At 39.2% G+C, this 13,821-nt stretch overlaps 1 protein-coding gene across 1 annotated transcript in view; it reads left to right on the forward strand.

The window, feature by feature from the left end:
* LOC118741711 (mucin-5AC-like) overlaps positions 1-13,821 on the forward strand; it is a 26,734-nt gene continuing 12,913 nt past the window's right edge. The window contains exons 1-6 of the mRNA XM_036473715.1: positions 1-30; positions 1,452-1,603; positions 2,236-2,351; positions 9,793-9,898; positions 10,013-10,281; positions 10,525-13,555. Of these exons, the coding sequence (XP_036329608.1) occupies positions 1-30; positions 1,452-1,603; positions 2,236-2,351; positions 9,793-9,898; positions 10,013-10,281; positions 10,525-13,555 (3,704 nt within the window). The remainder of the gene's footprint in view (positions 31-1,451; positions 1,604-2,235; positions 2,352-9,792; positions 9,899-10,012; positions 10,282-10,524; positions 13,556-13,821) is intronic.

A 13,821-nucleotide genomic window follows, 5' to 3' on the forward strand; every position in this document is an offset into this window, starting at 1 on the left:
ATGGTAAATATATTTTTTAGCCCTTTGATGGTAAACATCGCCTATGAGGCTACCTTTATAAACAACGACAACATTTCACCTTTATAAAAAAAAATTTAATTCAAACAAAAGCAAATACGTATTTACTATATCCTTTGTAACAAAAATTAATAAAAAATAATAATTTTTTTTATATCTGAAATTTGTCACAGTCGTATTAGTAGATCATAATATTTTAAACATATTTCCGTTCGAGATATTTTTGTAAATTTCTTTAGCTTACAGATTTTAGATCAAATTAACATATTTAAAAAGAATATCACGCCTTTGGCTTAGAAATTTTTTTTGTTATTAAAAAGTTTCCAATACAAAAAACAAAAATCCTTTATTGGTAAACATCGCCTCATAGGCGACACACGTATGAATTTTTCGGCAACATAATGCAGCTGAACAAAACACGTACTGCATACAAGCTTAAAGAACACTTAACAGAATTGGCACGAACCCACGCTTTGATATGAGAGACCGATCTGGAATTAGCTCAAAAAAAAAAAACAGTTGCGCCTCACAGGCTATGTGTACCATTCTAGGGTTAAGGAAACAAAGCGCTAGAGGTAACTGTCCAATAGGTACTGACGCCGCACGATTTAAAATCGTCGCATTCTTCACAGCTCCCCAGAGCGTCTCAGAGTTTTAATAAAATACCATTCCATGTTTAAACCTTAGTCTAGCGAAAGCAGGACAGCTGTGAAGAATGCGATATTCAAGCAGGTAAGCGAAAACCAATATTTACGTACCACACTTATGGTAAAACAAAGATTTTAGGTGAAATTTTTGGGTTTGTGTAAATCTGCTACCAAGCTTTTTTTTAGACCATACATAATATTTTCGACGTATGCATTGACCTTTTTGAATGCCACCGTATATAATACTTTCTTTTCTGTGCAATAGTTATTGTATAAGTATCGAAAAAAAAAAAACGATGGAACACCCTGTGTCGGTTAAAAGTTCAACAAAATGAAAGTATCAACGACACCTGAATTTTTAATTTACTATTCGTTTTCGTGGAATTTTAAAGAGATTTATGGATTTGCAAATTTTACAACGAGTTTATCAGCAACAAAATGTTGCTGAATATTTCAAATGATTTAATATTTTTGGCAGCAAATCGCAAAACAATGTCATACATAAAAAAAAGGTACGACATAATCGAAGCCTACCATTTCGACTAATTAAGTGTCAAAGAAATTTTTTCGTTGCAGTTTATATGAAAGTCACCAAAAAATGAATTTGTTGTTATAAAATGCGCGTCATGCTTTTCAGTGATTACAAATATTTTTACAGGCGCCATAACAACAGTATCATTCAGCATATAGAAAAAAAAATGTAGTCACTTTAATTTTATATACAGCTCGCCCTTTCTCTTTTGCATAAATGTTTTCAATTTCCTTTTTATATTTATTTACTTGCAGTTGCCGCACAGCATTACAGGCGAAGAGTTGGCCTTCATTTTCGGTGCACCACTTGCACCGGCCGGTCCCTTTCCCAGCAATTCGTATGGTGCACAGGAAAAGCTGCTCTCCGAGGCCGTCATGACGTACTGGACGAATTTTGCAAAAACAGGGTAAGCGCCGCAGCAGCGTAAATGCTCTGCACTTATATTTAAATCTTTTTCCTTTTAACGCTTGTGTGGATTTGTTTTTTTTTTTTTGATTTTTTTCGCATTCACAAGATAAGATTCTAAATTTTGCGCAATAAATGCACAAATGCATTTTACCTAAAAAAAAACTCTTGCAATAGTCGGTAAATTGAATTTTTATTGCAAATGCGCTTAAGATTGCAGTCTTGTAGAATGTTTGCAAGGTACGGTGTACGCCACTGCGTATGAATTGGAAAACATTTCCTTGCGCCTGCAGATATGCAATTCTTTGTTTGTATGTGATTATGTGTGTCCATGCACGCACAGCTGTGTGTTGGCATTCCCACACACTGATTGAGGCAATGCATAGAATGGGATAGAGAAATAAATTTTTATTTTTATTTGTTTGCACAAGCCGTTATACTATGTATGTAGTAGTTGTTACTTTTCGTACTTTGCGAAAATTCTAAATTTCTTTGATGGCGAGTTGTAAGTGAATTTTCATGATCTTTAAATTTGATTGTATTGCATAGATTGTGCACTGCCGAGAGACATTTAAGCGGACATTAGAGTAATTCCATTATTCTTTGTTTCTTTTATTTTTCCATTTTTTGTAGCAATCCAAAGGCCCCTTGGAAGGGTAACTTTATTAATTTGCATGCCTTAGAATGGGACCGCTACGATCTCGATTGGCCTGAATTTAACAAACGTACACAAGCCTACATGAATATTGGTGAGTTTAAACAATATAACTAACTAACTTGTAAGAAACTATTTTGCCCTCACCAATGTTGACAGATTTTTTTTCAAAAAAATATCTCCAGATTTCCGGAAAAATACTGTTTTTTCCACCAAAAACTGTAAACTTCAAAAAAGGAGAGATTTTTTATAACATTCAGGTTTGATTAATTTTATCAGATATAAATAACAAAAAACGATTCATTTAAACTAAAATAATATAAAACTTTAAATTACACTTAACTGAAAAAATAAGCTTTACAAAATGGAAAATTTAGTTCATTTTTTTTCCAAGTGAAATGCAGTTTCATTAGGGGTATTCATATAACCTGATAAAGTGCTGATAAAAGCGATAAACTTATAAATTCGATACAAATTTATTATTTTTTCGTGTTTATCGGCGGCTTTGCGACGTTATATGAATACCCTTGTTATCTTTTTCCTGAATAATAAAATACATACCCGTTTATATTTTTCAATACATATAATAACTACATATAGGAATATTCATTAGACTGCGACTTATTTGTATCGAGCTATTTTGTTGATAACTTACAAGCAAGGAGAAATTTACAAAAAAAAAAAAATGCAAAAGGCGATGCGATATGTCTACGTTTTATATAAGTTCTCATTAAAAAATTCAATAATAGTGTTATAAGCATTTTTTCAATGTTATTGTGGCTTATTAACATTTTATTTTTAATATTTTTATTGAGCCTTGTACCGCGAATGTTTTCATTAGAAAAATCATTTATATATGTATATGAATGTAAAAAATTTTCTCAAGATCATATCCTTTAATTTCGTAACAGAACGATACGTAAAATAAGTAAAAATACCGCTGTTATAGCTGAAAAATGTCTCCCTCAAATGAGTACCGTTAATATTCCGGGGATGTGCATCTCTCTTGGCCACAGGTGCCCTATACTCCTCTCGCTTCAACATACAATGGCCTCACACTCCATAATAAGGTGCAAAGGAGTCTACTTGTCAGCGTCACAAAATCGACACAGGTCACTTGACTAGACTGCTAAATTATACAGGTGAACTCTAAGGCCCAGGCCACGCAATGAGCGGCGGAGCGGCGCTCAAATCCTATCGGCGTCCAAGCTGCAGCCTCTCGGGCCAACTGATCAGCTTGCTCATCACTGTCGACCCCCATGTGCCCTGGTACACATATAAGTTGAATATTATTGTTCTCAGTCAAAGTATTAACCCTCTCTACAAACTCCAAATCCAAAAAAGACTCGATCTCGAATGATGAGAGAGCCTTAAGAGCCCTCTGACTATCGCTCGCATTAGTATCCTCTCGCTTCGATAATTTCTTTGAATTTTAATCTCAGCACACAGACTGTTGGCATAGACCTCCGCTTGAAAGGTGCTAGGTATGGTACCCAGGGGCACCGGAAGCTTCAGTTTCTGGCCCTAAACGCGTTGCCTTGCTATAAGTGTGAATCTTGAAGTTTCTTTTGAAAGCCATCACTCTGTTAATGTCATCCCTTGGGAGTAATGGAGTTTAGTGTCAGCATATAATTTAAGTCAAATATTCAGTGTACCAATAATGTCAGTAGAAAGAATGTCGCAGAAGAGTTCAAGGAGATGAACGAAAATAATTTCGTCTTTTTGATATAATTTTAAATCATATAAAGTCTTGAGAAAGAAAGAGTTTAAAAAACGGGTCAGCCACGCTGGCAGTTTCACAAAAGCAATTACGGTGAAAAATTATATTTATTTGGATTCAATATGGAAACTGACAGAAAGAGATAATTTTGCACTTATTGTTATTTGGTTTGTAACCAAAAATGTCGCCCTTGATTGACCCCTTCTCCTTTCGTATTCGGTTCTAAAATAACGGCAAATGGTGAGAAAATTTTTTATTCGTTTCTGAAAATGTCACACTCTTGTAAGGCAAAAAACACACATTATCGGCCCTTTGAAGCTGCTTTGTCAGGGGTGATGGTTGCCCTGGAAATCAAAAAGTTGCTTAAAATGACAATATTGTGAATTGCGTGAGCTAGACATGGACAAGAATTTAAAATCACGCGCTTTTAAAGGGTTAAGTGTAACACACTTAACACCGGGGAAGGGCAACATATTTTGGAAGTAACGAAATCACCATTAAAATGCTTTCGTAAAACGGGCCGTTAGTGATTGCAGCTCTGCGAAAAACATTTGTCGGAAAAGAAACTAAATTAAAGTTCAATGGGGAGCTTTTTTTTATAAAGTAGATGAATATAAGATGGTCGAGAAAATTTGAGTTCAATGAAAAACGATTCCAGCCAACTTTTTCAAACCCACTTTTGAGTTGTCCTACAATTTCACAATCTAAGTAAAATGTTTCGCTTCTTATTAACCTATTAAATCAGATTCTATATACACAAATACACATTAAGCGTTCAATAGTGCATGTACGTAAATATGTATGTATACATGAATTTTGTCTATATATGTACGTATATTTGTATATTGAAGGCGTTTTCTGTACCTTTAATGCACCACACTTCATTTTGTAAAATAAATTCCATAATGTATTTGTATCAAACCATTAATAAATTATTACTGTAAAGATACTGTTGCAAAATATTTAATTAGAAAATCCTAATCCTAATTACAACATCCTACCAACTGTGAAATTAAAAACCCTCGATTGTTTCGTGTATTTTTTTGTTTGTTATTTTACAACAATTTATAATCAAAGCCATTATGCTGTAATAATTAGGAAAATGCAATAGAAGATTAATATCCTTGCAGCAAGGTCTTTCCTGCTCTCTAGCACAGCATAACATAACTCAAATCGACTGTAAATTCTTGTAATTTATAAAATCCGTAATAGACCATTAAATTAATAAGGATGTGCAAATGCCTAAAAGGGTTGGCATTCTCTCAATAAATTCCAACGCATGCCTGTCTGCGCTGTACAAGTAGATATGTGTATCTTCAATGGCGTTCGTACTATGAAAATCTATGTATGTATGTATGTGCGCGTAGATTGCTCATCCACAACTGCAACCATCAATGGCCATTAAAGCATTAAATATATACTCTTTCGAGGGCAAAGTATTCCACTAATTGGTAGCCGTTTAATTCAATTTGGTTTTCGCTTATAGAGCAGCGCAACAGGAGGGCTGCATGTCCATAAATGTACTTATGTATACATATTTACGTTTGTGAAGGAGGAAGCCATTTGGTGGTGCATTCCATACTTAAATTGCAGCAGCTTATCTTTTTAAAGTTAATAAATTTAATTCGAATGAATTTTTAATTTTATTAGAGTTCTAAAAAGTATCCAAGCTTCTATAAAAAAAATTTAATTTGAGCAGAAAGTTTAGTTAATGGTGGGTTTCCTTACAGATTTCTTGTAATATTATATTTTAATGGGGCCACCAGCAGACAAACGGTTTTTATGGTAAGCCTTTTCTTAGTGGAAATTATATTTATACACTTTTTTTCCAAAAGGTCTAAGTAAGCAGAAAAGTTATGACATTGGAGTTATTACCAAAATAGCAGGGGATGACTGTTTTATTTTAACTTTTGTTAAGCAATATTACTCTTTTGTTTTATCGCTGAAACAGCATAAGAAAATTTAGACCAAGTAAACTGAACTCAACTTCTTTTGTTTTGCTATCGAAAGCGGTTTTAGAATCGACCAAATAGATAGTGAGTCTCGATATATCCCTCGTCTTCTCCAAGGTTTTCCAGGTTTAAGGCCCTTTTTAGTGTGTTTATTCATTGCATTGACGATGGGGTTAAGACTTTTATACAACGCAGCTAAACATAGTCAAATACGTTGAAGGAGCTTATCCCAGTAGGTGCATATAGTAAAGTCACCTTTCACAAAGTCTGCCCAGCAAACTTATTATTATTATTATTATTATTATTATTATTATTATTATTATTATTACGTTGGGTATACTCGCGCTGCGATCCAAGAAAGATCTATTGTGCTAAACTCTAATTGTAGTCACTCCAAGACTATTTAAGAAATTAAGCACATTGGATGGAGCCGAGTTATGAATTTCTTTGATTGTCTTATTCCCTTCGACTTACGCCAGCAAGCAACAATCTAAGATTCTTCCCAAATCCTAAGTAGTCCTGCAGTGTATCTTTGAGTTGTGCTAGAGAAAGGCTCTTTACCAAGCCTTGATGCCATTCTAAATGAGCCTAAGGGCATTGGAACTGGCTCACTATCCGATATAATATTTAATCTAGGCTCGTTTGTCCTTTTACGAAAATATTCTCGAATACACACTTGGAATATGGTTTGGATGAGCCCATTGGCAGACTTTTATGAAATCTTGGTTCAAGTCGTCCATCTTCGATCCATCAGTATGCCATACTTGAAACCCTTTGCTTATCATAGATATCATCACATCACAGCACTCCCTTTCTAGTATTCTGTCCTTCTTGGTCTTGTCAAAGGATAACTTCAGTAGCATGCTATCTGTGAAGTTGATAGTGGGATCATTCTGGATTGGCGTGAGAGCTTAAAAGTGACCCGGAAAATCATCACTTTTCATGCTTATTATATTTTAGGGTTCCCCAGCACGACAGAGGCGGAATGCACGTAATTGGACAGGTGCTCGTAGCTTCTGTGATGGTGGCGCTTACCAAGCGGTGTAGCTTGCTCAAGGTGGCACCCGCACTTACTTGCTTTGCATTGAGTCACTAGGTGGTTGTCGCATATATAACAACGGGTTTGATGAACGTACTGAAAAACAAAAAAAAGATTTTGTGATATTCACCAAATTTTACCATGAAGTCTCGGACAGGCATAAAATCTTCTCTTGTAGCGTTGTTGATAACATTCGAGAGATGTGAGTTCCAATTGATCCTTTTGTCGAGCGTTGCCGATAGCTATTTAGCCTTTTCTGAGAAGTCTATTTCTGTTCCTGCCAAGGTGGGCCCAGTCAAGCTGAATGTCCTTCTTTTAATAAACAGGAAAACAGTGCACTTCAGTGGGTTTATTGACAATCCCTTTGCAGCATACCCGTCTTCCGTTAATCAGCGCGCAGCTTGCAATCTGGTGGAAATAGTGTCCTCATGTCAGCCCACAACGCAGATGACTAAGCGATCTGAATATCCGCATGCTTTAAATCCATTGCCATTTAAGCTTTTCTAGGATTTCGGTAAGAACCAGTGTCCATAGTACACCATAGTACGCCTAAGAGATGGTTGGTGGTGTAGTGGGAACCTTCATCAGCTGCTTATGTATACTGATGTCGGGATTGAGGCAGAGTAGATGTGAGTTCACACGACTGCAATGTCCATACCTCAACTGGGACAGTGCAACATCAGTCTCCCGCTGCAGCTGCAGATCTTCGTCTGCGCGAGATTCACTGAATATCGTGACGGAATTCTTGTGGATGCCTCATGGCTCATAGGTACGCCACACAATGGACCACCCCATACAAGTAAGCCAGAAAAAATATTTAATTGGTTCAGGTGCTTAGATTTTTTTTGTAAAAAGTGGGCTTAAATAAATTCTCCTTGATCGGGGACCGACTGGATGACCACAGAGGTCCTTTGAGGAGGTATTGTAGCAAAATGGAAAATTGAAGTGAAACCTATTTTAGAGATATCTTAATCCCAAACTATTAAATCAATTTTAAAGCCATACAATGCAAACAAAACGGATTTTCAAGTTTGAATGTAAAAAGTTTTAACATACCGAATTATTTTAAATAACTATATATTTAACTTATAACTATTTCGTTTTATGTTTATTTTTTGAGTTATGTCTGTAGAATATCGTTGTCCGTCTCTGAACTTTTATCTGTTTCATCTAAAGTCTAAAAAGTTTTCTTCGTATCTTCTTGGTAACTCCCGTAATTTCAGTAAATCTCCTAGCACTGTTGCCGTCATTTGTTGTCAATGTCCAGGTTTTGTGCCCTCGATTATTAAGCCCGTTTCTTTTTTGTATAAATGCCATTTTGATATTATATTTTTTATATATATGAAGCAAAGCTAACTCACTAAGCAGGTAGCGTTTAGGTGACATTAGAAGGAATACTATTGGTCTACGGAGTTTAAGTATGTTCTACACATCGGCCGATAGGTTATCGTGCTATTTATTATAGAAATTTTCAGTGAACTTGAAACTGCATACCTGAAACTCTTATTACCACCTGTCAACTTAATATCATTCTGGACTTGATTTCAACATTCATAAATGCCTTTACAAAACTAACCTGATGAATTCTCTCGGCTTTTTTCTTCTAGAGAGGCTTACAGCCACCCAGATTACTGCAGCGTTTTGCTGGCTGAGACCTATTCGATGAAGTTAATAACATTGATTAACCTAGCTCTATCGTTCCCGTTGGAGTTAGTTTGATTCCACAATCATATCTCTACGGGGAGCTCGAGTAGGATTTCAAAACGAAAAGTTCGACTCCCCATCGAAACGCTAACGAGACAGTGTATTATGAGTTCCATGACTTACATGTCCCAAGCCCTATAAGAAGTTATATAGGTTTGGAAATGGTAGGTTCTATTTAGCAATAATTTTCTGAGGCCATTTACTAGAATTCGCCAGAAAGTGGGAGTGGTTACATTTTAGGACCAAGTGAAACATGCTTCACAAAGAATATTGTGCGAATTATTTTAAAGCTAACTGTTTCTCCGTAACGTGCCTCATATTTATTTATTTTTACCATAAAGTTTTAGAAATAAAAGTTTATTCCAAAACTAGAAAAATTTAACAAAAATTAAAAACAAGTATCTGAAATAAAAAAAAAACAATTTTAGAGGATAGTGAATTTATAGAAAAAATAAATTTTTTAGAGAAATCTAGGTTTTGGAAAAAATTCGTTGATAAAAATTGTTTTTTGAAAAATTTAATTTTTAGGAAAAAAAGTAATTAAAAAAATAATAAAATATGAAAAAAATTACATACATACATAAACATCTCATTTTTGGAAAGCTTTGTTCTTTAGATAAAAAAGCATTTCTTAGACAAAAATATTTTTACTAAAATCATGCAAATAGAAACAAATTTTTTTGCGGGAAAATATTTTGAGGAAATCGGTTTGCTCAGGGAATCGCAATTGAACTATGCGGCCTCCCAATGAAATCTTAATGCAAAATTATGGATCAAAATTTTACAAATCAAAACAGATTTTAACTATTGATATATATTTTATTTGTAAATGTCAGATACTGTTTATTCTTATTTCCTGAGTTATCTGTACAAGTGATTGATTTTAATATTATACTAAGCATTTTACTGTGGAATTCCTCGCCCACACAGCGTCCCTTTCAATATAGCGCTCGTACTTGAGCTCTTCAGTGCCAAGAGGCTTTCAGTTTTTCAACTCAGTACGACATAACCCAATGAAAGAACTCTCGTCTACTTCATACTATATTTGTTCACTTACTTACACACACATACGCACGCTCAGGCATAAGCACTCACAAACTTCTTCATTTTATATTCGCAGGCATACCACCATCGATTGGCTACAAGTACCGGCAAATCTACATGAATTTCTGGAACAAAGAGCTACCCGATGAACTGAATCAAATCGCAAACATACAAAGACAACCGTATTTGCATGCAACCGTATACGATGGAGCCGACGGTGCTATTGCAACACAGCATCCACGCGGTGGAACAACTGCCACAACGCACAACACATATTCGATGCAGCGACATGGCAGTAGTGGAGGTGGCAGCGAAGTAATAACCGGGCACATGAGTCAATTTGGCACACGTGATAATGGTGCCGAGGATCCGGTACGCACACTGAAACTGCTACTCCAGGAGCCATGGAAAATGGGTGGCAGCAGTGAGGCAGGCGCCAGCAGTACGAATGGTGGAGGCGTGGTAGGCGTGGAAACTTTGGCGGAGAATATGTATAATGCGCCACCGACCTTTGGCGTAGCCAAGCATGCGGATGATGAGCAGCTCTATGCGTTAACCGCCGCAGGTGGCATGGGTGGCATTATTGGAGTGCCTGGTGCGGGTTTCGCAGTTAGGGAAAATGCTTTGGGTGGTTTTACTGGGCTCGGTGTTGGCACTGGTGCGGCATTGGCTGGCGGCGGCAATGCAATTTATGGTGTGCCAAGAGCGGAAATTATAGAAGATGACAATGGTGGCGGCGGTGGTGGTGGTGGAGGTGGAGGTGACGCAATTTACGGTAGTGCAGGTGATGCTGCAGGAAGTGCCGTAGGAAATGCCGCAAGCATTGGTAGCGCCAGTAGTGCAGGCAACAAAGAGGAAGTTGCCAAATCAGAGGCGACAATACAACTGCTCATCGGACTGATTGCCGTTTTTATTGTGCTCAATGTCATCATCTACTCAACCTTCTTGCTGCAGAAGAAGAAGAAGGCGCACAAAATGCAACGCAAGCTAGGCGGCATACTCAGCTATGACGGCACTACCGATGATGAGTTCAAGCGCTCAAAGCAAAATGACGGAGATGAAAGCTACATACTGGATATTGTACGCAAATCGAACACATATGAAGCGGTGAAAACGGAACGTTCACCCATCAATGGTTTTCAAATGACACGGCAGTTAAGCACATCGACTGTGGATGCGCACACAAAGGTATGCGCTTGGATGTCGGCTGCCGCAGGTGCCGCCGCGGAGGCGAAGGCATGTGCCGGTGGTGGTGGTGCCGATAGTTCCAAGGGTGGTTCAAAGAAATCATCATCGCCCACTTTCTCTTCGCTACGCAGCAGCAGCGCCGGTGGCAGTTTCAAACAGCCAGTGCAGCCACAGAAAGTGAGTGTCGCCGTGGATGCCACACCACAGACGCGAAGCAGCAGTGTGCTGGAGCAGGAGCCCATTGAGGCGCTTAAGCTGAAGGCAGATGGCCGAAATATAATAATATGCCAGGAAGTGGAGGTGGTCGATCAGGAGCTGCTCACGCCACAAAATTCGCTCGATAGCTCGCGCTATACGCTCGTGCGTCAGCATTCAGCTGCCACCGAGCCGTGCGAGGCAGAATTACCACAACAGGGGCAATTGCCGATATACAAGCAAACACCGCAGCATGCGCATTCGCATTCCGACCCCGTCGACATGCAGCACTATTATAGCAGCTTATGCGGCGCCACGACCGAGCAAGATGAGAAGGTGACCAGCTTTGTGGGCGAGGATATAAATGTGACTAGTCGCGATGACGACGACGCTGCAGCGCTCGCGCATGCACTCACACCTGCACAGCAACTGCAAGTTATTAAAAGTCGTAATTATCCAAAAGTTTTACCCACAACGAAAGCAACCACCACAACAACAACCAACGCTGATGTGAAATTTCTTGCGAGCGCAGACGATTCACCACCTATGACGCTCGATTTGCGCACCACCAATAAACGCAATTCACTGCCGCCCAATAGTTTTCTGCCACATTTTGGCAGCACCATGGGCGGCAGCATGGGTGCGCGCTACCCGCCGTTGCCGCCACCTCGCACCATCTCCACACTGGGACGTAAGCCTTCGCAGCGTCGCAACAGCAGCAATATTACAACATCGCCGCTGATGTTGGCACACGATTGCACAGCTGAGGAAGAAGAAGAACCGCCAATTACGCAGAATACGCTTATTGTGGGCCCCTTAATACCACAGCAGAAGCAAAAGATGTGTGGTGGCGCTTCTGATGCTAATTACTCGACGCTTAAGCGAAATGAGGCAGCCACAACCGACAAAGCTGCGGTGATCTTTAATAGCCTGCCAAGTAGTAGAGTGAAAGATGCAAAGACGACGCAGACAACAACAGCAATGCATAGCATATCTGGCGCGTCATTAGCGCCAACCAACACTCAAATCGGCTCAAAGACGCCTACGATTACGACAGCAGGTGTTACGGGCGTAACAACATTCTTAAGTAGCGGCGCTGATGCTGGCCTACAAAGCTTCGAAAGTCGGCCAATTTCCTCCGTGGGAGTGGACGATAAATTTCAGCAACAACAACAACAACAAAATGAGAAACAACAACCTACACATCATACAGAGCGGGTATACGCAATACAACAGCCAGCTACAGCTAATTTGCTAGCCATGCAAACAGGAAGCCAGACAGGAACAGCAACAAATGTGACACCTACCTTAATTACAGCCCCAGTAATGAATTTGACAGGCCATCAAAATGTTGATGTACACAACAATTTTCCTACTAAGAGGAACAACAGCAACAACAACAGCAAGGGTATTAATGCTGACATCAGTGACATTTATGCGCAGCCCAACAAGTCGACCATTAAAGCAAAAACAAATTTGACAGCGCCCAAACTGAGTGCGCCGGCTGAGCAATCGACAAGAACACCAGCAACCAGTGCAAGTAATCCCTCAACACACCAACAAAAAACATCTACAATCGGTGCAATAGCCGCTTTGGCGCGATTACCCGGCTACACGACAACAGCCGCTGCAGCACTGAAGCCAATCGCTACTACCGATGAGGCAGCAGCAAAAGCAAGTCAAATGGAAACAGCAACAAAAACGCAGACTACCGAAATGACAGCCGCCAACCTGGATGCAACGCAATTGACAAATAGTGGCGTCGACAAACAGGTGACAGCTATGAGTATGCAAACAATGGAATCACTGGCAGCAGAAGCGACAGCAACAGCAACTCCGATAGCTTTAGCTGCAAACAACACAAAAGCAACGGCCGTGGGAGGAGGAGGAGGAGGCCGAACAGCAACAGCATTGCCACATATGCTTAACATAGCTGAGGTTGGCAGCTTACAAGCACAATTAGATGCCCAAAAACAACAATCGCAACAACAGCAGCTAAGCAGACTGCTATCACCAACATCGACATCGACTGCCACAGCAATGGACAAAACAACAACAATGACAGGGCGCGTTCCACCTGTCAGTTGCATGTCAACCATCACAACGGCAACAACAACAACTGGAACAACGACGACAATAGCAAACGCCATTGCTGCACAATTGGCACAAACAAAGCCTTTAAAAGCAGCGCTGGCGGCAAATAATTTCAGAGGGGCAGTAGTAGCATCGCAAACATCGATACTTGATGGCGCTGACAGTGGTGCAGCTAGTGCCGCGCGTGATTCCTGCCACAGCTCAGTGTCAACGAGTTCAGCTGGCTCTAGTGCGGACTCTACATGCTCATCAGCCTCCTCAGGCTCAGCGACATCTTCCAATGCTTCAGCGGCAACTGGCACCTCTTCCACTTGCTCGTCATTATCGTCCACGGGCACTGTGCGCACGGAATTGAAACAAAAGTAATTATTAATTGTGCGAATGTCGTGTTGCAATTTCACTAAAATCATTTTTTTTTTTTTTGTTATGCCCGTTCTATTTTATATATCTGGCCAGCTTTCATGACCTTCTTTGCTCGCTGTAGTTAATGAACGATTTACCTACTATACGGGCATTCCAAATATACCTACATACGTAATATAGGTACTACACAAATATGAACTGAAAAAATTCAAACGATGTGTCCCGTAGCAACACGGAATACTCCCACAGCAGCTACATTTTGTAA

The sequence above is a fragment of the Rhagoletis pomonella genome, unplaced genomic scaffold, assembly GCF_013731165.1.
Source record: "Rhagoletis pomonella isolate Grant_MI unplaced genomic scaffold, Rhpom_1.0 Rhpom_scaffold_00001, whole genome shotgun sequence".
Classification (NCBI taxonomy): Eukaryota; Metazoa; Arthropoda; class Insecta; order Diptera; family Tephritidae; genus Rhagoletis; species Rhagoletis pomonella.